This window comes from Bos taurus, chromosome X (assembly GCF_002263795.3).
Source record: "Bos taurus isolate L1 Dominette 01449 registration number 42190680 breed Hereford chromosome X, ARS-UCD2.0, whole genome shotgun sequence".
NCBI classification, from domain to species: Eukaryota; Metazoa; Chordata; class Mammalia; order Artiodactyla; family Bovidae; genus Bos; species Bos taurus.
The window spans coordinates 76,538,180-76,561,922 of NC_037357.1; the positions used below are offsets into that span (position 1 = coordinate 76,538,180).

Consider the following 23,743-nt stretch of genomic DNA (forward strand, 5'->3'; position numbering starts at 1 on the left):
CTATATCTTCTTGGTAGACTAACCCTTTTATCATTATGTTTTGTCTTTTTCTCTTTTGATAATTTTACTTGGACTGACATCTACTGATATACTTTTTCCCATCCTTTTACTTTCAACCTACCTATCATTATATATTTGAGATGAGTTGTGTCATTTAAAAAATAACTCTAATCTGCTAGCTGGTTAGCTCAGTTGATTAGAGCATGGTGCTAAGAAATCCACTCTGCTAATCTCTATAATGCTGCTGCTAAGTCGCTTCAGTCATGTCTGGCTCTGTGCGGCCCCATAGGCGGCAGCCCACCAGGCTCCTCCGTCCCTGGAAATCTCCAGGCAAGAATATTGAAGTGGGTTCCCATTTCCTTCTCCAATGCATGCATACATGCTAGGTCACTTCAGTCATGTCCAACTCTATGCGACCCCATGGACAGCAGCCCACCAGGCTCCTCTGTCCACAAGACTCTCCAGGCAAGAGTACTGGAGTAGGTTGCCATTTCCTTCTCTGCTAATCTCTATAGTTGATGTGTTTACACCATTTATATTTCATATAATTATTGAAATATTATGGCCTAGGTCTGAGATTCATTGTTTGTTTTCTGTTTTTTCCCTCTGTATTTTATTTATCACATTTATTCCTGCCTTCCTGTGGGTTATAATTCTATTTGATTTTTGAGAATATCTGTTTGTATTGCTTCTTTAATGGTTGATGTGAGTATTACATTATATATGCATAACTTATCACAGTCAATTGGCATCAGTATTTTACCAGTTTCAGTGAAGTGTAGAAACCTTACCTCCTTTTTTGTCTTTTCACTCTCTCCCATTTATAATATTGTCTTAAATGATTTATCTACATACACTGAGAGCCACATCAGATATTATTATAATTTTTGCTTCAATTGTTAAATAATTTATTTTATTTTTTAAAACATAATTTAGAAAAACTGAAGATGATATGAGAAACCTGTTGTATTTACTTATTTTTTGCTCTTTTCATTGTACTTCCTTCCTTCCTGACATTTCAGATTTCTTCTTTTGTCACTTCTTTTCTATGGGAAGAGTTTCCTTGACCATTCTTTTAGGGTAGTTCTGCTGGCAACAAATTTTCTTAGTTTTCTGTCATCTGAGAATATCTTGAGTTCTTTTTAATTACTCAAGAATTTTTTCTGGATATACAATTCTGAGTTGATAGTTCTTTTTCTTTCAGTACTTGAAAAAATTTATGACTTCTTTTATCTCCCCACCATGGTTTTGGATGAGAAATGTACTGCCATTCTAATTGTTTTTTCTCCTATAATTATGGTATCATTTTTCTCTTACTGCTTTCAAGATCTTTTTTTGCTTGTGTTTAGTTTTCACATTTGATATGATGTATTTTAGCATAGATTTCTTTGAGTTTCTCCTGTTTGGGGTTTGCTCAGTTTCTTGAACCTGTAAGAATATGTCGTTTACCCAATCTGGGGAGTTTTCAGTCATTAAATAATGACTTTGAAAACTTTTTCAGCCCCACCTACTTTCTCTTCTCCTTCTGGAATTCTGATTACATGAATATTAGATCTTTGATGTAGTTTCAGCAGGCCTCCTCTGGCAGTGCGCCAGTGAGAGAAAGGGTACACTGCATCATTACTGTCAAGTTGAGGTATTAACAGAAGTCCAGGTTTCCACTGGGCCTTCATTGATATGCAGATGCTGAAGGGCTTATCATTACTGCTTTTGGGGGTTCATTTCAGGCACCCACTAGGCTTCCTCTGATACTGCATGGCTTCAAGGGACAGGGATGCCTCATTACTATTTCCCACATTTTTCTGTCTGACTGGGATGAAAATCTGGACTCTATATTTGGCTTTCTGTGACACCACCATGGTGATGGAAGGGAGTGGTGCTTTGTTATAGCATGATGAAGGTGGAAATCTAGACTTTCCACTTTGCCTTTTCTGGCTGTGGTGGGGCCACAATTTTTCCAAAGGTGTTTGACTGTAGTAGAACAGTCATTATACAAAAATTTTCTATCTTTCTAGACTGTTGCTTTCCTAATTTTTTGGCTAGAGAGAAAAAAAAATTCATCAGGCTTTTTGTGTCATGCCCATTGCCATTTATGGGTTTCTAGCTTCTCCATCACCAACTCTGGGATATTAAGGCAAAACGGAAACCTGCAGCACTCACTTCAAGTGAATCACCCCTCAGGTTCTTCCTCAGGTTCTTCACTCCTACCTGGTCTGTGTTCTCTCCAACTTTCAGAGTCATCTTAGGTTTTATTTATATACGTGCTGTGCTTATTTGCTCAGTCGTGTCCAACTCTTTGCGACTCCATGGACTGTAGCCCGCCAGGTTTCTCTGTCCATGGGGATTCTCCAGGCAAGAATACTGGAGTGGGTTGCCATGCCCTGCTCCAGGGGATCTTCCAAAACCAGGGATTGAACCCAGGCCTTCAGCATTGCAGGCGGATTCTTTACCAACTGAGCCACCAGGGAAGCCCTTTTTTATGTATAATACCCAGCAATTAAGCTGTTCTTCACTGGAGGAATAGGGAAAACCAGACCCAGAAATTTTAGTAGTCTTTGAGGTACCTCTGTAAATCCCCCAAAGAGTCACAGAGTATAGTATGAAAATTACTAGATCAGAAGCTCTCCACCATTTCACTTCTGATCTTTGGGTCTTTGATTTCCTCATGGTAGAACAGTCCTTAACTGTGTTGATCAAGGACTGTGAAGAAAGTACTTGGTTGACTAGAAATAGGGAATTAAGTTAAGTTTGTTTATAGCCCCTGTGTTCTATCATTATAATGTTTAAGGTGCTTCTGAAGTTTACTAGTTACAACTATGTACACAGCTACTGAACTGGAACTAGCTTTGCCTAGAACTTGACTTTCTATGAAACTTGCCTTTCTCTGATTTCCAGGCCCAGTCATTGTGGTTGACAGGTGAGTCCTAACCTTGAAGGGATCTGATTTGGATGCTTGAAGCTATTTACCCTGAAGGAAAGGCTTAGGCTAGGATTTATCAGGATCTGGGAATTTAGAGCCCACCAAAAATATGGTACTGAGAGGTGGACGCTGCTGGATAACAAAACGCTCTCTTGCAGATACAGGGAATCCCTCAGCTGGGGGCAGGGGAGATGAGAAGTAGGGTAAAGGCCACAGTTGCTGAGAGGCATATATAGGACAAGTCCAGCTCACACTCACAAGTCCACCTCCACAAACCACTGAGGTTTGTGGTCAGGTTTTTAGGCATGTTCTCCACTTTTCCTTTCCCTGGGTGCTACCTTGTGAGCTCCCTTACTCTTAATTGCAGGATATTTGCTACCCCTGCTCCACTCCTGTCCACCCTGAATCCCCTGACTATAGCTTGGCAAAGTACTAGAAGTTGAGAAGACAGGGAGCCTCTGAGCTAGTTGTGCTGACTACTTAGACACATTAATCCTTTTCCAAGAAAGCAAGGCCTCCCACGAACAGATCCTTGCCTCCTATTCCCTCATAACTAGACCAGACAAAGGGTCCTTTAGGGGTCTATGGGAAGTTAGAAAGGCCATGGAAATTAGCCCTCACTGATGATAATTTTATTGAATAATAAGAGAAAGAATGAAGGAGTAAGGTATAGGAGAGCTGTTTGGAGTTTTATCCCATTTTGACCCGTTCATGGATCACAGCCTTGTCATGGAAAAGGGGCTTGTGTAATTCAATGAAGCTATGAGCCCTGCTGTACAGGGTCATCAAAGATGGATGGGTCATAGTGAAGAGTTCTGACAAGACGTGAGCCACTGTAGGAGGAAATGGCAGCCCACTCCAGTATTCTTGCCATGAAAACTCCATGAACACTATGAAAAGGCCAAAAGATATGACATGGGAAGATGAACACCCCACCACCCCCCAATTTGGAAGCTGTCTGGTTTGTTACTGTGGATGAGTAGAGGGCAACTACTAATAGTTCCAGAATTAATGAAGTGGCTGGGCCAAAGCAGAAACTATGCTCAGCTGTGGATGTGTCTGGTGGTGAAAGTAAAGTCCGATGCTGTAAAGAACAACATTGTATAGGAATCTGGAATTAGGTCCATGAATCAAGGTAAACTGAATGTAGTCAAGAAGGAAATGGAAAAGAGTGAACATTGACATCTTAGGAATCAGCGAGCTAAAATGGACCAGAAGGGTGAGTTTCATTCAGATGACCATTGTATCTACTACTGTGGGCAAGAATCCCTTAGAAGAAATGGAGTAGCCCTCATAGTCAACAAAAGAGTCCAAAATGCAGAACTTGGGTGCAATTGCAAAAATGGCAGAATGATCTGGGTTCCTTTCCAAGACAAACCATTCAACATCACAGTAATCCAAGTCTATGCCCCAACCACTGACGCTGAAGAAGCCAAGGTTGACCAGTTCTATGAAGACCTACAAGACCTTCTAGAACTAACATCAAAATAAAGGGAGGGTTGTCCTTTTCATCATAGGGGACTGGAATCCAAAGTAGGAAGTCAAGAGATACCCAGAATAACAGCCAAGTTTGGCCTTAGAGTACAAAATAAAGCAGGGCAAAGGCTAACAGAATTTTATCAAGAGAACACGCTGTTCATAGCAAAGAACATTTTCCAATAAATCAAGAGATGACTCTACACATGGACATCACCAGATGGTCAATACCAAAATCAGCTTGATTATGTTCTTTGCAGCTGGAGACAGAGAAGCTCTATACAGTCAGCAAAAATAAAACCTGGAGCTGACTGTGGCTCAGGTCCTTATTGCAAAATTCAGGCTTAAATTGAAGGAAGTAGGGAAACTCACTAGCCCATTCTGGTATGACCTAAATCAAATCCCTTCTGATTATACAGTGGAGGTGACAAATAGATCCAAGGGATTAGATATGGTGGACAGAGTGCCAAAAGAACTGTGGACTATGAGAACTAAGAACTATGTTTGTAACATTGTACAGGAGGCAGTGACCAAAACCATCCCAAAGAAAAAGAAATGTAAGAAAACAAAATAGTTGTCTGAGTAAGCTTTGGTGGCTCAGTAGGTAAAGAATCTGCCTGCAATGCTGGAGATGCAGGAGACCCAGGTTTGATCCTTGGGTTGGGAAGATCCTCTGCAGGATGGCATGGCACCCCAATTCAGTATTCTTGCCTGGAGAATCCCATGGAAAGAAGAGCCTGGCAGGCTACACTGCATTGGGTAAAAAAGAGTTGGACACAACTGAGTGACTGAGCACAAGGAGGGTTTACAAACAGCTAAGGAAAGAAGAGAAGTAAAAGGCGAGGGAGAAAGAGAAAGATATACCCAACTGAATGAAGAGTTTCAGAGAATAACAAGGAGAAATAAGAAGGCCTTCTTAAATGAACAATGCAAATAAATAGAGGAAAACAATAGAATGGGAAAGACTAGAGATCTCTTCAAGAAAATTAGAGACATCAAAGGAACATTTCATGCAAAGATGGGCAAGATAAAGGACAGAAGCAGTAAGGACCTATTAATAACAGAAGCAGAAGAGATTAAGAAGAACTGGCAATAATACACAGAAGAACTATACAAGAAAGGTCTTAATGACCTGGATAACCACGATGGTGTGGTCACTCACCTAGAGCCAGACATCCTGGATTGTGAAGTCAAGTGGGCATTAGGAAGTACTACTCTGAACAAAGCTAGTGGACATGATGGGATTCCAGCTGAGATATTTAAAACCCTAAAAGATGATGCTGTTACAGTGGTGCACTCAATGTGCAATCAAATTTGGAACACTCAGCAGTGGCCACAGGACTGGAAAAGGTGAGTTTCATTCCAATCCCAGAGAAGGACAATGCCAAAGAATACTCACACTACCATACAATTGCCTTCATTTCATATGCTAGCAATATTATGCTCAAAATCCTTCAAGCTTGGCTCCTGCAGTCTGTGAACTGAGAGATTCCAGATGTACAAGCTAGTTTTGAAGAGGTAGAGGACCAGAAATCAAATTGCCAGTACTTGTTGGATTGTGGAGAAAGCAAGGGAGTTTCAGAGTCAATAAAGATTGACTATGCTAAAGCCTTTGACTCTGTGGATCACAAACTGGAAAATTCTTAAAGAGATGGGAGTATGAGACCACTTTACCTGTCACCTGAAAAACCTGTGTGCAGGTCAAGAAGCAACAGTTGGAACTGGACATGGAACAACTGACTGGTTTAAAATTGGGAAAGGAGTACGTCAAGGCTGTGTATTGTCACCCTGCTTATTTAACTTATATGCAGAGTACATCATGAGAAACACTGGGCTGGATGAGTCACAAACTAGAATCAAGATTGCAGGGAGAAGTATCTGCAACCTCAGATATGCAGATGATACCACTCTAATGGCAGAAAGTGAAGAGGAGCTAAAGAGCCTCTTGATGAGGGTGAAAGAGGAGAGTGAAAAATCTGGCTTAAAACTATATTCAAAAAACTAAGATCATGGCATCTGGTCCCATCACTTCATGGCAAATAGAAGGGGAAAAAGTGGAAGCAGTGACCGATTTTATTTTCCTGGGCTCCAAAATCACTGCAGATGGTGACTGCAGCCATGAAATTAAGGGATGCTTGCTCCTCCGAAGGAAAGCTATGACAAAGCTAGACAGCATATTAAAAAGCAGAGACATTACTTTCCTAATAAAGGTCCATATAGTGAAATCTATGTTTTTTCCAGTAGTCATGTACAGATGTAAGAGTTGGACTGTAAAGAAGGTTGAGTGGTGAAGAAATGATGCTTTCACATTGTGATGCTGGAGAAGACTCTTGAGAGTCCCTTGGACTGCAAGGAGATCAAATTAGTCAATTATAAAGGAAATCAGTCCCAAATATTCATTGGAAGGACTGATGCTGAAGCTGATGCTCCAATCCTTTGGCCACCTGATGCGAAGAACTGACTCATTGGAAAAGACCCTGATGCTTCGAAAGATGCAAGGCAGGAGCAGAAGGGGACAACAAAGGATGAGAAGGTTGGATGGCATCCCCAATTCAATGGACGTGAGTTTGAGCAAATTCCAGGAGATAGTGGAAGACAGAGGAGACTGGTGTGCTGCAGTCCATGGGGTCACAAAGAGTTGGACACAACTTAACAACTGAACAACAACAACAAACAATTTTGAGCAAAGAGGAACCCAGAAGACAATACTGTGCACCCCCAGGGAAAGGAAAATCAGAGATTCCTAATTCCTCTCCCACATTCTCCTCCCTGTCCCATTCCCTCCAAAAGAGAGGCTGAGATATGTGGTTAGGACTCTGGCTCAGCTTTTGCTGCTTTCTATGCCTTTATCCTGAGATAAGCCTCGTGAGAGGCTGTAGTGCCACTCACTACCCAGTGCCTTCCTTGAAGGGTAGATTGGGCCTGGGGAACATCAGGTACTAACTCCAGGAGTAGCAAGCAGGCTTTCTGAGAAGTCAAGGGAAAAGAAAGACTTGCTTACTTCCATACTTTCTCTGAGGTGCAGTGGAAAGAGCCTTGGAGAAGGAGTTTGAAAACTGGGATTCAGTTTTTTCCGGGGCTTACTTTCCCTATCTGTAAAACAGACACAGGAGTAGCTGCCTTCCAGTGTTGGGGGAGGGTCAGGTGTGATGAGAGATATAGGAGCACCTATGACCTGTAAACTGCTCCTCCTAACAGGTGAAGATGCCCTATTATCATTAAAGTGTCCTCAGTGTCCAAATATGCTGGGGGAAGGCTCTTGTGTTCTTGGAGCTCAAGGATGAAAGGAGTGTGTCCGTGCACATGTATGTGGGAGGTCTTGGACTGACAGGAGGAATCTCTGGCCTTTATAGGCTTTAAGGCAGAAGAATCTGCAAGGCTGGGCCTCAGAAGACTCCATCTTGGGGAGAGAAAGGATGTATGTGCATGTGTGTGGGAGGGCAGTGGAGATGGTTGCCCTGGCCCCCTCTTTCACCCCTTCTTAGGCAACCAGCTGAAGGAAGTAGGTTGTTGGAGAGTAAGGTGGAGGAGTGTTGGGTGGGGAGCAAATTGAGGGGGCAGGTCTTAAAGTTAACCTGTTCCATTCCTGGTGATCTGTCCAGGTTTTAAGGAGGGTTCTGAACCCTAGGAAATCCTGCTAGTTCACCTGTGTGAGCCTAGGGCATCTGGTGGGTGCTCACCTTCATCTTGAGTAGGATCTGGGGACACTGTTTTGGGAGAGCCGGCCTGAATTAAGAACTTTGATCAGCCAGTGTGGTTGTCCCTTGGGGGTTCTGGGACAACTTTTATGGGGACAGCCAACCCAGGGTTGGAGGTTGGAGAGAAGAGAGAGGAGGATAGCTGCTCTGGGCCAGAGCAGAGCATTTTCTGAAGGTAGTTCTTGCTTCTAGTCTCCTCATACTGGCAGGCCTCCTGCCTGGAATCTCTTGCATGTGAACATGCTAAGTCACTTCAGTCATGTCCAACTCTTTGCAACCCTATGGACTACAGCCTGACAGGCTCCTCTGTCCATGGAATTTTCCAGGGAAATACTGGAGTGGATTGCCCATTTCCTCCTCCATGGGATCTTCCCAACCCAGGGATGGAAGCACATCTCTTATGTCTCCTGAATTGGTAGGTGGTTCTTTACCACCAGCACCACCTGGGATGCCCTTAGGTCCTTGCTAGTTGTAGGTTGACCCCACCATCAGGACCTTGGGGACAGATCTGGTAGGGAGCCGCTGGGGTGGGGGGCTTGTTATTGGATGGCCCAGACAGAATCACCTCCAGGTTTCTCGACCCAAAGCTTGATGGGGGCGACAATGCTGCAATCCCTGGTGGTGGTGGCCCGGGCAGGGCAGTGGGAGTGGGGTACTGAGGAGGAGCTGAGGTCAGGACATGCCCAGCTGCTGTCTATCCATCTGGCTCCCCAGACAGTTGGCAGGGCCCGGAGTTGGGCCCTCCCACCTTCTTTCCCACCCTCTTCCTCTGAGAGGGAAGACTTGGTTTTCCTGGATGGGTCTGATTCCCATTTGAGTAGCAGGAGCAGATGCGTTTCAGTTGGCACGTCTCCCGGGTTCCGATGCCTTCCAGACAGGGAAATGGATGGAAAGCCACGGAGGGGGAAGAACCACCCACCACCCTGCTTAAAGTGACCCGAAGTCAGTGGGAGGACCAGGAGAGCAGCCAGGGCCGGTGAGCTGCCCCCCACCCAAGCCCCATCTCCATCCTCAGGCATTCTCCAAGTTGGAGTGGGCATGGGGATCTGGCGGGAAATGGTGCCGGCTAGCACTCACATCTGCAGATCCCACGGCCCAGTCCCCAGTCGTTGCGAGGGCAGTGTAGGGTGGGTGTGTGTTGGGGAAAGTAGGGTAGTGGTCGCCCCGCCCCTTTCTAGTTCCCCATCTCTGGGGCAGGTGGGACAGGGGAATGAGGAGGCCCTGGGCCAAGGTTGTCGGACAGCCGAAGTCAGACCCCCATGTCGACTGGCCAGCAGGAACACCCATGAGTTAGCTCTGTCCTTCTCTCCCTCCAGCTGGACGTGGGTTGACACTTGTTAGTCGTGAGCAATGGACTAATTTTATCTCGCCCCGGCTCAGCAAGAAACCAACGCTGAGGAGAGTGTAGTTCTTCTGAGAGGTTCTGGCCGGGGGAGGCCAGTCTTAGGGCAAAAGGGAGGGGGAAATGCTGAGGCCTCCATCCCGGAAGGGGCGTGGTGGCCCCTGCCTGTGCCAAAGGCTTTAAGGTCCATAGGCTCCAGGCACTGGGATCCAGAAGAGGAAAAGGCATCTTGGAAAGCAGGTAGTTCAAATTCCTTCTTGTGTTTCTTCTCTTTTTTCTCCACTTCTGTTCCTTTCATTCGCGAAATCCCTGGGTTCTAACAAAATGCCTGTCAAAGCAGGTCCCTAGAAAATATTACTGCAATGATTTGAAAACCAGGCATGGAACTTTGCTTCTTGTGACCACTAGAGAGAGCTGAAACGCAAGATTTGAAAGGCCTTCTAAAGTAAAGCCTTCTCAATGCCTGCAGAAGTTGGGTATTTAATCCCTTTTCTTATTCTTCTGGAGTCTCCTCTACATTTCAGCTTATTAGAATTTGAACTTGCTTCAAAGGCTGTGGTTCAAACCAGCACCCACCCTATCTAAGCACCAGCTGTCAGAGACCAGGGTTTTGCTGGAGGACCTGTAGTTCCTGTTAGCTGGCCTGCTCTGCTGCTGTGAAGAGGCAGGGAACTGCTGGTTGCCTCTTCAGACACGAAAAGGCTTTGAAATCTAATGATCCTGAGTGATCAAACACAGACTAGGGCCTTGGAGCTCCTAGAGGAGGGATCGAGGGGGCAGCAGACCTTGGGTGGGAGAGCCTGGGGCCAGGCAGCAGAACAGGGTAATTAGTCTCAGTGGGAAGAGATGAGGCTGGTGGCTTGAGGATGCCTGCACTGAGTCAGGGGAGAAACAATAGCCAAGAGCTGGGTGGTAAACCACCTTCTTGCAAAGGAAACCAGTCCCTTCCACTCCTATCCTGTCCAGTGTATAGCCACAGGGAGATTGGCTTTATTTGTATGTCTTGGGTTGCTGAGGCTAGAAGGGCAATAGGTGGGACCAGCTCTCCAAGGCTAAGGCTGCATGAAAGTCTGAAATGGCTTGAGAAGAGAGAATTCCAAAAGTGTATGTCAGTTGGAAGTGAGAGTTAATTGTGAAAAAATGGGCTATGCTAAAAGTCAGATTTGGCTCAGATTTCATTTTTGCTTGGAGCTGGTCCTGCCAACACTCATTTGCAGATGGGTTCGATATGTACTTGTTGAATGAAGTGGGCAAGTTATTTCCCCCTCCTTGTGTCAGATTCTTCATCTGTGAAATGAGAGGTTTGGACTGGACTGGAAGTCAGTGACCTGAGTTCAAAGTTTCAACCTACTCTGTCACTGATTTTCTGTGTGAACCTGCTGCAGTGCCTTTTATCCAGACATTAGTGTCCCCAGTTAAATTCAATGCAGAGTATGAACAACAGACATTCTAAGGTTATACTTTGTCATTGCTATAGATCTCTCTTCTGTGTTACCCTCAATTTTAGGCTGCTGCTTGGTTATATAACCCAACTATACTAGTCACTTCAAGTTACCCCATCAATAACAAGGGAGAAGAAAAGGGGCTTACACTGGATTATTGGCAAGGTCTTTGATAGTTTTCAACACGGCATTCTTGTAACAAGGTGGTAGCTTTGGTGGGACCTCTACTCCAACCCAGCCACTAACCATGTTCTCATTTTGTGAAGTAAACACTTTTTCACTTCAGAGCTCCCTAAAAATCCAATCCTAGTTGGATTAGTTCACCCAACTTCAAACCCCTATATAGCTCCTTCTCCAATTTCTGCTCTCACAAAATATAGACCCTGGCAGAAATTTGATGTGAAATGATTTCAGTTCTGAAGTTAAACTTCTGCTGTTAACCAGATTAGGACTATTTCACCAGTGTAGGCAACATACACACCAAAGCTGGATTTTTAGATTTGTTTATTTTGTTCCAAACCTTTTGAGTATTTAAATGTCCCAGATCTCAAGCTCCCAAGTTTTGTTCATTCTCCTTGATTTAACTGTAGTGCATAAGAAGCCGCATCTTACCCTAAATATTAATACTGTGCTGCTTTCACCAACCAACATTCTCCCCAAAAGTGCACAAGCACACACATGCACATGTACATGTGTGGAAGAAGTAAACTGACACCTTGCCATGTTATATGACACCTGATAGAGCAGATTTGTGACCCATGGATGTCTTTCCTTCATCTGGAGAGAAGTGGGTGGCAACCTGATTCTTAAGAGCTGTCCACACCGTGAGCAACAAAAGAGGCCCTGCAGAACTGCCCTCAGGTGACTTGGTGGGGGTGGGCAGGGAAGAATGGAATCAGGAGCTTTGTTGCTCCAATATTTTCAGTGTCTTCTTCTGGGAGTTACAAAGCTCCTGGGGGCCAGCTTGTCCTGTTCTACTGCTGTTTGGGATAACAGGGTTGTAATTAGGCAGGCCCCTTCATGTTCACAGAGCCAAGAACCAATGGGTTTTCCTTTGGGGAGTTGATAAGAGCTGGACTGGGACCAATGGAGGGGGCTCCAGAGTTTGGCCTTGAATGAAGTCATCAGAGGCCAACCATGCCCCAGCTGCCTGTCTGTAACGGAAAAACTCATGGGTGGGGACCACTGTCTTCTTTGGAGCTCCTCAGGGGCAACCTAATCCTCCTGGCCCTGGGATGGCTCTGGCTCGGAATAGCAAGTCACTGTTAGCTCTAAGTGACAGCCAAAGTGCCTGGTGAGAAGATTAGGGTAACAGGAATACAACAGAAAAAGACCTAGAATGGGAGAGACACAAAGAGGCTGAATGAAGAAAGTGGGTGAGCTCCTAATAAGGTGAGTTGTGCTAGCTGGACACAGCCTGGCTGGAAATTCTTTTCAGCAAGAGTGCCAGCCAGAGCCTAGGCATAGGGAAGCACCTGGCACCTACTTCAGAGGATGAAGATGGTCCAGAGTCTATCTTCCCTGGCACCTTTAATTCCCACTAACTGAGTGGTCCAGGATGCCCAGCATGGGGGACACATTGGGTAGTAAAGGCTGTGATGGTTTGCTCTTCCTAAAAGAAGTTTTCCAACCCTATGTGCAGCTGCTGCCTCTACATTTGGGGGATCCAGGTTGGAAATACGATTTTCCCTCAAACAGTTCTTTTCCTGGCTTGGCCCAGGTGAAAATGTTGACCTGTCATGAATAATGAGCGATGGAGGAATTGGTCCTTCCCCAGGTCAATAATTATTGCCCCTCCCCCACCATGCCATTCCCCCTGTCATCAGTATCCCTCTGCCTCCTGAGATGAGAGGAATTTCTTCACATTTTGACAGGTGGATATAAGGATGGGGAGCTGAGGCAACCTGCAGGTTAATGCATTAGCCCAGAAAATCTGTAAAAATCAGTGAATGGAACTTTATAGTGTTTAAGGTCCCTTTCCTATGTGATATTCTATTATTCCAGTTGATTATAGGAGCTTGAGCCAAACGGTGAGATGTGGCTCAGCCTGAGATGAGTTGAATTGATGCTAGTGTTAGGGGAGGGTTGGGCCAAGATGAGGGTTGATTGTTCCAGGGTCTGGGTCCCTCCTTTCTTCAAGCTCCCATTAGTCTATGACAGTTATGAAAAGAAATAGAGGTGAATGAGAAGGGAAAAGAGGCAGTGGAGGAATAAAAGGAGGAAGGAAAGAAGGAGGCAGACTGTTAACTAACCTTATGATGGAGAGACTCCCTATACACTTGTAAAATGATGTCACCCACACCTCTTGGGAAGCCACAGCCCTCAGAGACACTGAGGCTAAACAAGATTCCTTGTGTCATTTTACCTCTATGCCCTTTCTGCCACACCTCTCAATGCTTCCTAAGGAAAGATGTCAAGGAATTCCTCAGCACCCAGAGATTTAGATCTTCCCACCAGGCTCCTGGGGATACAGTAGCACCTTTGGCAGCTGCTTTTAGTGGGTGACTAACAAGCTGGGCCAGGAATTCCCATCCTTCTCCTCCCCCAAGAGTTACAAAGTTTATGGAGAGGTTCCAAAGGCCAGGGGGTGATCCCAAGCTTTCCTAAAGCCTGGAAGGAGACGACCCTGGCAAGTTTAAAGGCATTCATGGGGAGAATTTGGTTAATAAGTTTGGAACACCTGGAGCTTTGGCTCCAAGGGGATGGTCAGGTGGCTGAAATGCTGTGTGTGCAGGTTTGGGAACAAGTGTGCTGGTGGCAAAAATGTAAATGCCGAGCAGGGCAAGGTGAAGGGAAAGGTTTGGGGAGGAGCACACGATGGCAAATAAAAGGCATTAGATTGGTTCCTCAGGGGTAGAGGAGCCCGGCAGCAGCTCTCCATTGGGGTCTGGGTCAGGGGTCAGCATCTTATCCTTGCTGGAATCCCTTTGCTCTTTCTTGAACATCCTTTGATGCATCAGAGGGACGAACAAGAGGATTACTGCCCCAACGATTGGGGGTACACCGGCAAAGTAGAAGGCCACATGATAGTCCCCAAAACAGTTGCGGAGGAGGCCTGAAAAGTTAACAGAGACAAGTCAAGTTTAGCTTTGCTCTACTATACAAAGATGTTCTCTGCTTCTTTTAGAAGCCATCAAAATGCCTATCCAGAGAATCTTGGCCTGTACTGCCTTGACCTGGGAGCCCAACTCAGTTTAAACACTCCTTGATGGAAGACACAAAACCTCTATTACAAAGACAAGCAGCTCCTCCCTGAGCCACTCAGACTGTAGGCTCTTGAGGCAAATGCTTATTATGAAAGAGGCAAATGAAACTTCTCAAAGTTCTCCATTTTTTACTTTCATAAGCTACAGTTAACTTCTAGTCACTCCAAGGTATGGAGATAGGTATGGAGGGAGGCTATTTTAAAAGAACACAGAAGATGACCAAGACTTGTCTTGGTTCACAGTGATACACCTTCTCACACCCAACTTAGGCTAGAGTGTTCTTATGTAATAATTCAGCCACGTTCCCTTTTTCCCTTTCTTTGAAGTGCCCATTTGCCCTAAGAGGAGGCTAGGGTTAGGGTTAGGGTTAGGGTATAGGTGTGTCTTTCCTTCAAGTTACAGATATGGTTGGCCCCTCTGGGTTCTTCTAGGTTGCCAGTGTGGTGAATGTGTTTGGCATGGTACATGGAGTCTTCTCTGCTCACCTCCAGAAGCTAATGTGGGATACCTCATAGGGAGGTTGAGCCCAGAAACAGTACTAATGAAAGGCAGGTAGGTCCTGGGGCTGCTTAGGAGGTAAGCAAGTGGAAAGAGATATGGGTTCTGGGATCCACATTTGGAATCAGGAGTTAGGTAAAGGCTCGCCTCCCCCAGTGGACAGTGTGGCCATTGTACAATGGCCTGAGTAGGAGCCTTTGTCACTGTAATGCAGTACAACCAGTGCCCTCACAACACCTGGCACTGAACTGGTATTCAAGGAATAATTGTTGAGTTAGCCTAGTTGGCTAGCTTAAGAGACACTATCCCATGAATCAATATTTGCAATAAATCATAAAGAGAGGAAATGATGTCTCTTATTAGTTTTCTTTGTTTCTTGTGTTCTCTAGGGTACAAACCATGCCCTCCTTGGAAGTAGAAAGAGAAATTAGGAGTGCTGAAAGATGGCAAGCCAACACTTTGCCTGTTGCCTGCTATAAGTGAGCTTCATTGGTCCAGTCTTGAGTTGTGGTCTTAATTAAATGTTTTCTACAGGCTCAGTTCAGAAGTTGGTAGGGGAAGGAGGGATGTCTCTAAGTATTAATAAAACCAGGGCCCACTTTTGTTTCTCTTCCTGCTCAACTACCTTGAAAATAATTACTTGCTTGTGAAGACAGAGAGAGAGAGAGAAGATTTGGGTTCAATAGAATGGTCAGAAGGCCAAACCCATTATTCTCTCTACCCTCCTGGAATCAGCCATGCTGTCTACAATAAAAACTCACAGCCATGAAATGCCCATCCCCTCAAATGAATCCATGCACATATACTGTGCTTAGTCTCTTTCATCAATAGTGGTAAGAGGTTTCATGCACTCTGATGAGACTACTTGAAGAGAGAAGAGGGAGAAAGGGACTTTAAGCAGAGGCAATTAGGAGGGCTAGGTCCCAAGGAAAACAGGACTCCCCCACTCATGCTCTCCCTGCAATGTTAAACTCACCTGCAATGGGGGGTCCAGCAATCATTGGCAGGGCCATCATACCCAGGAGGTAGCCAATGGCCTGTGAGGCCTGCATTGGGCCCACCAGCTCAAATGCGATGGGGGCCATGATGGTGATGAAGAAGCCATCGCACAGGCCCAGGAAGAGGCAGACAACGATGAGGCCCCCGAAGCCCCGGCAGAGGGGAATCATCATGGACATCAGGCCCAGGAGCAAGAAGGAGATGACCTAAAGGAACAACAGCCTGAGGTCATGTTGTGCTTGCCCATGAAGCCCACATAGTAAATCACATCTCCTTCTCAGGGCCTTATTTATACAGTCTGTAAAATGGGGCAAAGTGTTAGTTGCTCAGTTGTGTCCCACTCTTTGTGACCCCCATGGACTGTAGCCCACCAGGCTCCTCTGTCCATGGAATTCTCCAGGCAAGAATACTGGAGTGGGTAGCCATTCCCTTCTCCAGGGGATCTTCCAAACCCAGGGATTGGACCCATGTCTCCCACATTGCAGGCGGGAGATTCTTCAGCATCTGAGCCACCAGGGAAGCCCATGAAAAATGGGACAAGGGGATGTCAACAGAAAGCCCAGTGGACTAAATAGTTACTTAAGTTCCTTCTAAGTCATTTAGAAGGACTTAGAATTCAAAGTTTTAAAGAGAGCCCCTATTTAACATTGATTGTCAAGATTTTTAAAAGAAAGGACATGGCCCCTGTCCTCAAGAAGATGTCTTTTGACTAGACTCTGAGATAAAGGGAATTGCTGTTTCTGCTTTCTGATCCTGTGTTTGTCTGCCACAGGCATCAGGGTCTGGAACCAGACCATGCTGGTGTTTTCATATCCAAGTTAGATTTAGGAAGAGGAAGGGGAGGAAGTGAGGATGACTTGAATAATGATTAGATGGGGGCATGAATGGAAGGCACAGCTTCCTGAAATGGGGAAGGATCCAGTGCCCATTTTTGTGGGAGACTGCCAAAAGCAGTTTTCTAAAAGAAAACACCTTAGTATTAGGGAGACCACCAGGAGGTTCACCCAGGTTCTTTAGGTTTTAGGACATGGGACACACCACCATCTCAGATGCTCAAGGCAGTGTGGCTCTGGGGGCTTCTGGATTTGTCTGAGCACCCTGCCAAGGCAACAAAGGGGGCTCTAAGGAGAAGCAGGGCACTCAGAGGAGGTCTAGGGAGCCTGAAGCCAGCCTCGGGGACACTGACTTAGCCACTGGGCTTTCCTTGGGCTGAGTAAAATGACTCTGAAGTAATAAAGCTGCCTTTCCAGTGGTTGGTTTTTCCCTCTCAGTAGAGAGAAGGGCCACTGGAAACAACTGGTTTTTTAAAAAATAATTAGTTAATTTAAAATATGTATTTATTTTTAATTGAAGGATAATTGCTTTACAATATTGTGTTGGTTTCTGGCATACATCTACATGGAATCAACCACAGGTATACAAATGTCCCCTCCCTCTTGAAACTCTCTCCCACCTCCCACCCCATCTCACCCCTTTAGACTGTCACACAGCCCCGAACTGAGTTTCCTGAGTCATACAGTAAATCCGCCCCAGCTGTCTATTTTACATATGGTACTATATATGTTTCCATGCTACTCTCTCCATCCATTCCACCCTCTCCTTCCCATCCTCCCCATGTCTACAAGTAGGTTTTCTATGTCTGCACCTCCAGTGCTGCCCTGCAAAGAGATTCATCAGTACCATCTTTCTAGATTCCATACATATGCATTAACATATGATGTTTTTCTCTTTCTGACTTCACTATAATAGGCTCTAGGTTCATCCACCTCATTAGAACCAACTCAAGTGCATTCCTTTTTTGGGACTGAGTAATAATCCATTGTTTATATGTACCACAACTTCCTTATCCATTCATCTGTCGATGGACATCTAGGTTGCTTCCATGCCTAGCTATTGTAAATAGTGTTGCAATGGACATTGGGGTACATGTGTCTTTTTCAATTATGGTTTCCTCAGGGTATATGCCCAGTAGTGGGATTATTGGGTCATGCTGCTGCTGCTAAGTCACTTCACTCGTGTCCAACTCTTTGCAACCTATGGACCATAGCCCGCCAGGCTTCTCTATCCATGGGATTCTTCAGACAAGAATACTGGAGTGGGTTGCCATGCCCTCTTCCAGGGGACCTTCCCAACCCAGGGATTGAATTCACGTCTCTTACATCTCCTGCATTGGCAGACGAGTTCTTTACCACTGGTGCCACCTGGGAAGCCCTTCCTTTGCTGTGCAAAAGCTTTCAAGTTTAATTAGGTCCCACTTGCTTATTTTTGTTTTTATTTCCATTACTCTGGGAGGTGGGACATAGATCTTGCCATGATTTATGTCATAAAACGTTGTGCCTGTGTTTTCCTCTAAGAGCTTTATATTTTCTCATCTTACATTTAGGTCTTTAATCCATTTTGAGTTTATCTTTGTGTATGATGTTAAGAATTGATGCTTTTGAACTGTGGTGTTGGAGAAGACTCTTGAGAGTCCCTTGGACTGCAAGGAGATCCAACCAGTCCATTCTGAAGGAGATCAGCCCTGGGTGTTCTTTGGAAGGAATGATGCTAAAGCTGAAACTCCAGTACTTTGGCCACCTCATGCGAAGAGTGGACTCACTGGAAAAGACTCTGATGCTGGGAGGGATTGGGGGCAGGAGGAGAAGGGGAAGACAGAGGATGAGATGGCTGGATGGCATCACCGTGATGTTAAGTAGTGTTCTAATTTCATTCTTTTACATGTAGCTGTCCACTTTTCCCAGCATTTCTTATTGAAGAGACTATCTTTTCTCCATTGTATATTCTTGCCTCCTTTGTCAAAGATAAGGTGCCCGTAGGTATGTGGGTTTATCTCTGGGCTTTCTATCTTGTTCCATTGGTTGATATTTCTGTTTTTGTGCCAGTACCAAACTGTTATAATGATGGTAGCTTTGTAGTATAGTCTGAAGTCAGTACAGTTGATTCCTCCAGCTCCATTCTTTCTCAAGATTACTTTAGCTATTCGGGATCTTTTCCCTACAAATTGTGAAATTTTTTGTTCTAGTTCTATGAAAGATACCATTGGTAATTTGATAGGGATTACATTGAATCTGTAGACTGCTTTTGGTAATATAGTTATTTTCACAATATTGATTCTTTCAACCCAGGAACATGGAATATCTCTTCATCTGTTTATGTCATTTTTTTTTTCATCAGTCATATAGTTTCCTGTATACAGCTCTTTTGGCTCCTTGTGTGTGTGTGTGTGTGTGTGTGTGTGTGTGTGTGTGTAGCTCAGTCATGTCTGACTCTTTGCGATCCTATGAACTGTAGCCTGCCAGGCTCCTCTGTCCAAAGTATTCTCCAGGCAAGAATACTGGAGTGGGTTGCCATTTCCTTCTCCATTTGTCTCCTTAGGTAGATTTATTCTTAGGTATTTTATTCTTCTTGGTTGCAGTGGTAAATGGGATTGATTCCTTAATTTCACTTTCTGATTTTTCATTGTTAGTGTATAGGAATGCAAATTATTTCTGTGTATTGATTTTGTATCCTGTGACTTTACTAAATTCACTTATTAGCTCTAGTAATTTTCTGATAGTATATTTAGGGTTTTATATCTATAGTTTCACATCATCTGTGAACAGTGAGAGTTTTACCTCTTCTTTTCCAATCTAGATTCCTTTTATTTCTTTTTCTTCTCTGAGCGTGATAGCTAGGACTTCCAAAACTATGTTGAATAATAGTGGTGAGATTGGGCACCCTTGTGTTGTTCCTGATCTTATAGGGAATGCTTTCAGTTTCCTACCATTGAGAATAATGTTTGCTGTGGGTTTGTTGTATATGGCCTCCTCAGAAATGTAGATGACACCATCCTCATGGCAGAAAGTGAAGAACTAAAGAGCCTATTGATGAAAGTGAAAGAGTTAAAAAGTTGGCTTAAAACTCAACATTCAAAAAACTAAGATCATGGCATCCAGTCCCATCACTTCATGGCAAACAGATGTGGAAACAATGAAAACAGTGACAGACTTTATTTTTTCAGCTCCAAAATCACTGCAGATGGTGACTGCAGCCATGAAATTAAAAGATGTTTGATCCTTGGGAGAAAAGCTATGACCAACCTAGACAGCATATTAAAAACCAGAGACATTACTTTGCTGACAAAGGTCTGTCTAGACAAGGCTATAGTTTTTCCAGTAGTCATGTATGGATGTGACAGTTGGACTATAAAGAAAGCTGAGCACTGAAGAATTGATGCTTTTAAACTGTGGAGTTGGAGAAGACTCTTGAGAGTCCCTTGGACTGCAAGGAGATCAAACCAGTCAATCTTAAAGGAAATCAGTCCTGAATATTAATTGGAAGGACTGATGCTGAAGCTGAAGCTCCAATACTTTGGCCACCTGGTGCAAAGAACTGACTCATTGGAAAAGACCCCGATGCTGAGAAAGATTGACAGCAGGAGGAGAAGGGGACACAAGAGGATGAGATGGTTGGATGGCCTCACCAACTCGGTGGGCATGAGTTTGAGCAAGCTCTGGGAGTTGGTGATGGACAGGGAAGCCTGGCGTGCTGCAGTCCATGGGGTCACAAAGAGTTGGACACGACTGAGTGACTGAACTGAACTAATGTTGAGGTAGGTTTCTCCTATGTCCATTTTTAAAGAATTTTAATCATAAGTGGGTGCTGAATTTTGTTGAAAGCTTTTTCTGCACCTATTGAGATTATCATATGGCTTTTACCTTTCAATTTGTTAATATGGCATATTGCATTGATTGATTTTCATATATAGATGAATCCTTGCATCCGTGGGATAAAACTGACTTGATCATGGTGTATGATCTTTTTAATGTGTTGTTGGATTCTGTTTGCTAGAATTTTGTTGAGGATTTTTGCATCTATGTTCATCAATGATATTGGCCAGTAATTTTCTTTTCTGTGTGTGTGATGTCTTTATCTGGTTTTGGTATCAGGGTGATGGTGGCCTCATAGAATGAGTTTGGAAGTATTCCTTCCTCTGTAATTTTTCAGAAGAATTTGGAAAGAATAGGCATTAGCTCTTCTCTAAATATTGGATAGAATTCACCTGTGATGCCATCTGGCCCTGGTCTTTTGTTTTTGGGGAGAGTTTTGATCACAGTTTTGATTTCAGTGCTTGTGAGTGGCTTCCTCATAATTTCTGTTTCTTCCTGGTCAGTCTTGGAAGGTTGAATTTTTCTAAGAATCTGTCCATTTCTTCCAGGTTGTCCATTTTATGGGCAAATAGTTCATAAAACTCTTGTATGATCCTTTGTGTTTCTGTGATGTCTGTTGCAATTTCTTTTTCATTTCTAATTTTGTTGGTTTGATTCATTTCCCTTTATCTTGATGAGTCTGGCTAGTCGTTTGTCAATTTTGTATATCTTCTCAAAGAACCAGCTTTTAGTTTTATTAATCTTTACTATTGTTTCCTTCATTTCTTTTTTGTTTATTTCTGCTTTAATCTTTGATTTCTTTACTTGTACTAACTTGGGTTTTTTTGTTCTTTTTCTAGTTGTTTTAGGTGTAAAGTTAGGCCTGGCGTGCTGTGATTCATGGGGTCACAAAGAGTTGGACACGACTGAGCAACTGAACTGAACTGAACTGAGGCCTCCCTGTCCATCACCAACTCCCGGAGTTCACTCAAACTCACGTCCATCGAGTCGGTGATGCCATCCAGCCATTTCATCCTGTCGTCCCCTTTTCCTCCTGCCCCCAATCCCTCCCAGCATCAGAGTCTTTTCCAATGAGTCCACTCTTCACATGAGGTGGCCAAAGTACTGGAGTTTCAGCTTTAGCATCATTCCTTCCAAAGAACACCCAGGGCTGATCTCCTTCAGAATGGACTGGTTGGATCTCCTTGCAGTCCAAGGGACTCTCAAGAGTCTTCTCCAACACCACAGTTCAAAAGCATCAATTCTTCAGTGCTCAGCTTTCTTCACAGTCCAACTCTCACATCCATACATGACCACTGGAAAAACCATAGCCTTGACTAGATGGACCTTTGTTGGCAAAATAATGTCTCTGCTTTTGAATATGCTATCTAGGTTGGTCATAACTTTCTTTCCAAGGAGTAAGCATCTTTTAATTTCATGGCTGCAATCATCATCTGCAGTGATTTTGGAGCCCCCCAAAATAAATTCTGACACTGTTTCCACTGTTTCCCCATCTATTTGCCATGAAGTGATGGGACCAGATGCTATGATCTTAGTTTTCTGAATGTTGAGCTTTAAGCCAACTTTGTCACTCTTCTTTCACTTTCATCAAGAGGCTCTTTAGTTCTTCACTTTCTGCCATGAGGGTGGTGTCATCTGCATATCTGAGGTTATTGATATTTCTCCCGGCAATCTTGATTCCAGCTTGTGCTTCTTCCAGCCCAGCGTTTCTCATGATGTACTCTGCATATAAGTTAACTGGTGGCAATTACTATCTATTGTATCTAGCTGCCTCTTAATATCCTCCATGAGGCTTTGCCAAGGTTTGGAAATTAAAAATCCCTCTTGGAACAAAGAAACAGGTTTCAAGATTTGACCCAAAGTGAGGTTGTCCAGCAAGTTGTCACTATTTGCTTTCCAACAGACTGTCCAGGGGCTTTACACCAGACACATGTGCCTCTCTGTCAGTAGTAGGAGCCAGAAGGTCTAGTGGATGACTTTTCTGAACCTGAAGCTATGTACACTACTTTCCTCTCCCAGACCTGTACTCCTGCTCTGACCCAGGGAGAAAGGGAGGCAAATTCTTGTGAGCAGCTCAAGAGGAAGAAGTTCATTCATTGTTTCATGCCCTCAGCCTAAGACACTTACCAGCACAACGTGTTTGAACAAATCACTTTCCCTCTCTGGGCCTCAGTTCCTCAGTTTATAAAATGAGGAATTTGGGACTATGAGTTGATGAAGATATGTTTCAGCTTTAAAGCTCCAAGATTATTTTTTTAAGTGGCAAAACTGGGTCAACTAAGAGTGAGAAAAGGGAGAGAATGTTGGATAGGTAGGGGAAATGGACAGCAGAAGCACTGAGCCATAAGCCTAGTACTGTTTCTGACTGGTTATTGCCTCTTCCTCCCTTGGAACAATAGAAAACAAGAGCTGCTTGGGCTCTACCTCTCTCCTAGGGAATATGTTGAGAAATTAACTATATGGGTAGGCAAAGGCTACTTCCACTCCTCAAGATAAAGCCCTGGCCCAATGCTAACTCGGAGAAGGCAATGGCAACCCACTCCAGTGTTCTTGCCTGGAGAATCCCAGGGACGGGGGAGCCTGGTGGGCTGCCATCTATGGGGTCGCACAGAGTCGGACACGACTGAAGAGACTTAGCAGCAGAAGCAATGCTAACTTACCCTGATTTCCAGCACCCTTTGGCCACAATGGGGACATGTGGAAGAAGCTGGGAAAGCCACACATAGTCCTATACAAAAAGCCACCCAGGTAAGGTCTTGCTGATATTGGCATAGGAAATTAAATTTTCATAATTGGTTTATCTCAATCACAGGCTTTTGGTTTGACCTTGGTCAAGTCACTTATCATGTCTGGGACTTGGTTCTGCCATCCATCACTTAGGGTAAAGCAGAATATGAAAAGAATGCTACATAGGAATTCAGCTCTGCCATGACTATCTGAGTCTTTTCCTTGGTTTCTCCATCACTGTAATGAGAGGTTGGATTGGATGGACCATAATGGCGCCCCTAAGCTCTGACAAAGCAGATTCACCAGCTCTTGCAAATCTAACACAAAGTTAAAAACAATAGGAAACCTTATTCATATCCTCATCCAAGATATATGAGGGTATTTAGGAAAAGAGTTGGGGCTATCAGAAGACAGAGAAATCCCTGCTGTGTGTAGTCAGGGCCTCTTAGAAGTGCTTTCAGGACATCTCCAGTAGAGTCATAATTCAACCACCTTCCTAATGGATTCCTTATGACCCATATGTTATCTGGGGCTGCTGTTACTCCTCCATAGGGTTCCACACTTGAGTACCTTCTGGTACACTTGCTACCTCTGCTGTAGCAAGAAGCATGGGCCAGGTCAGAAAGACAATATTGTTATCCAGTAGATAAAGACAGCTTGAGCAGTAGTCTGTATTCAAGCCAGACCAGAGCCTAGTTCACACAGAAAGTGGCCTCTCAAGCATGGATACTGCCCACAATATGAGGCTACCTGTGTCACTTTGAGAAAGAATATGAGTTTGCATAG

General features: G+C 44.3%; 1 protein-coding gene across 1 annotated transcript in view; it reads right to left on the reverse strand.

The window, feature by feature from the left end:
* Positions 1–11,365: 11,365 nt before the first annotated feature.
* Positions 11,366–23,743, reverse strand: part of SLC16A2 (solute carrier family 16 member 2) — a 132,313-nt gene continuing 119,935 nt past the window's right edge. Inside the window, 2 exon segments of the mRNA NM_001206939.1 lie at positions 11,366–13,933; positions 15,559–15,787. Of these exon segments, the coding sequence (NP_001193868.1) occupies positions 13,713–13,933; positions 15,559–15,787 (450 nt within the window). The 3' untranslated portion in view covers positions 11,366–13,712.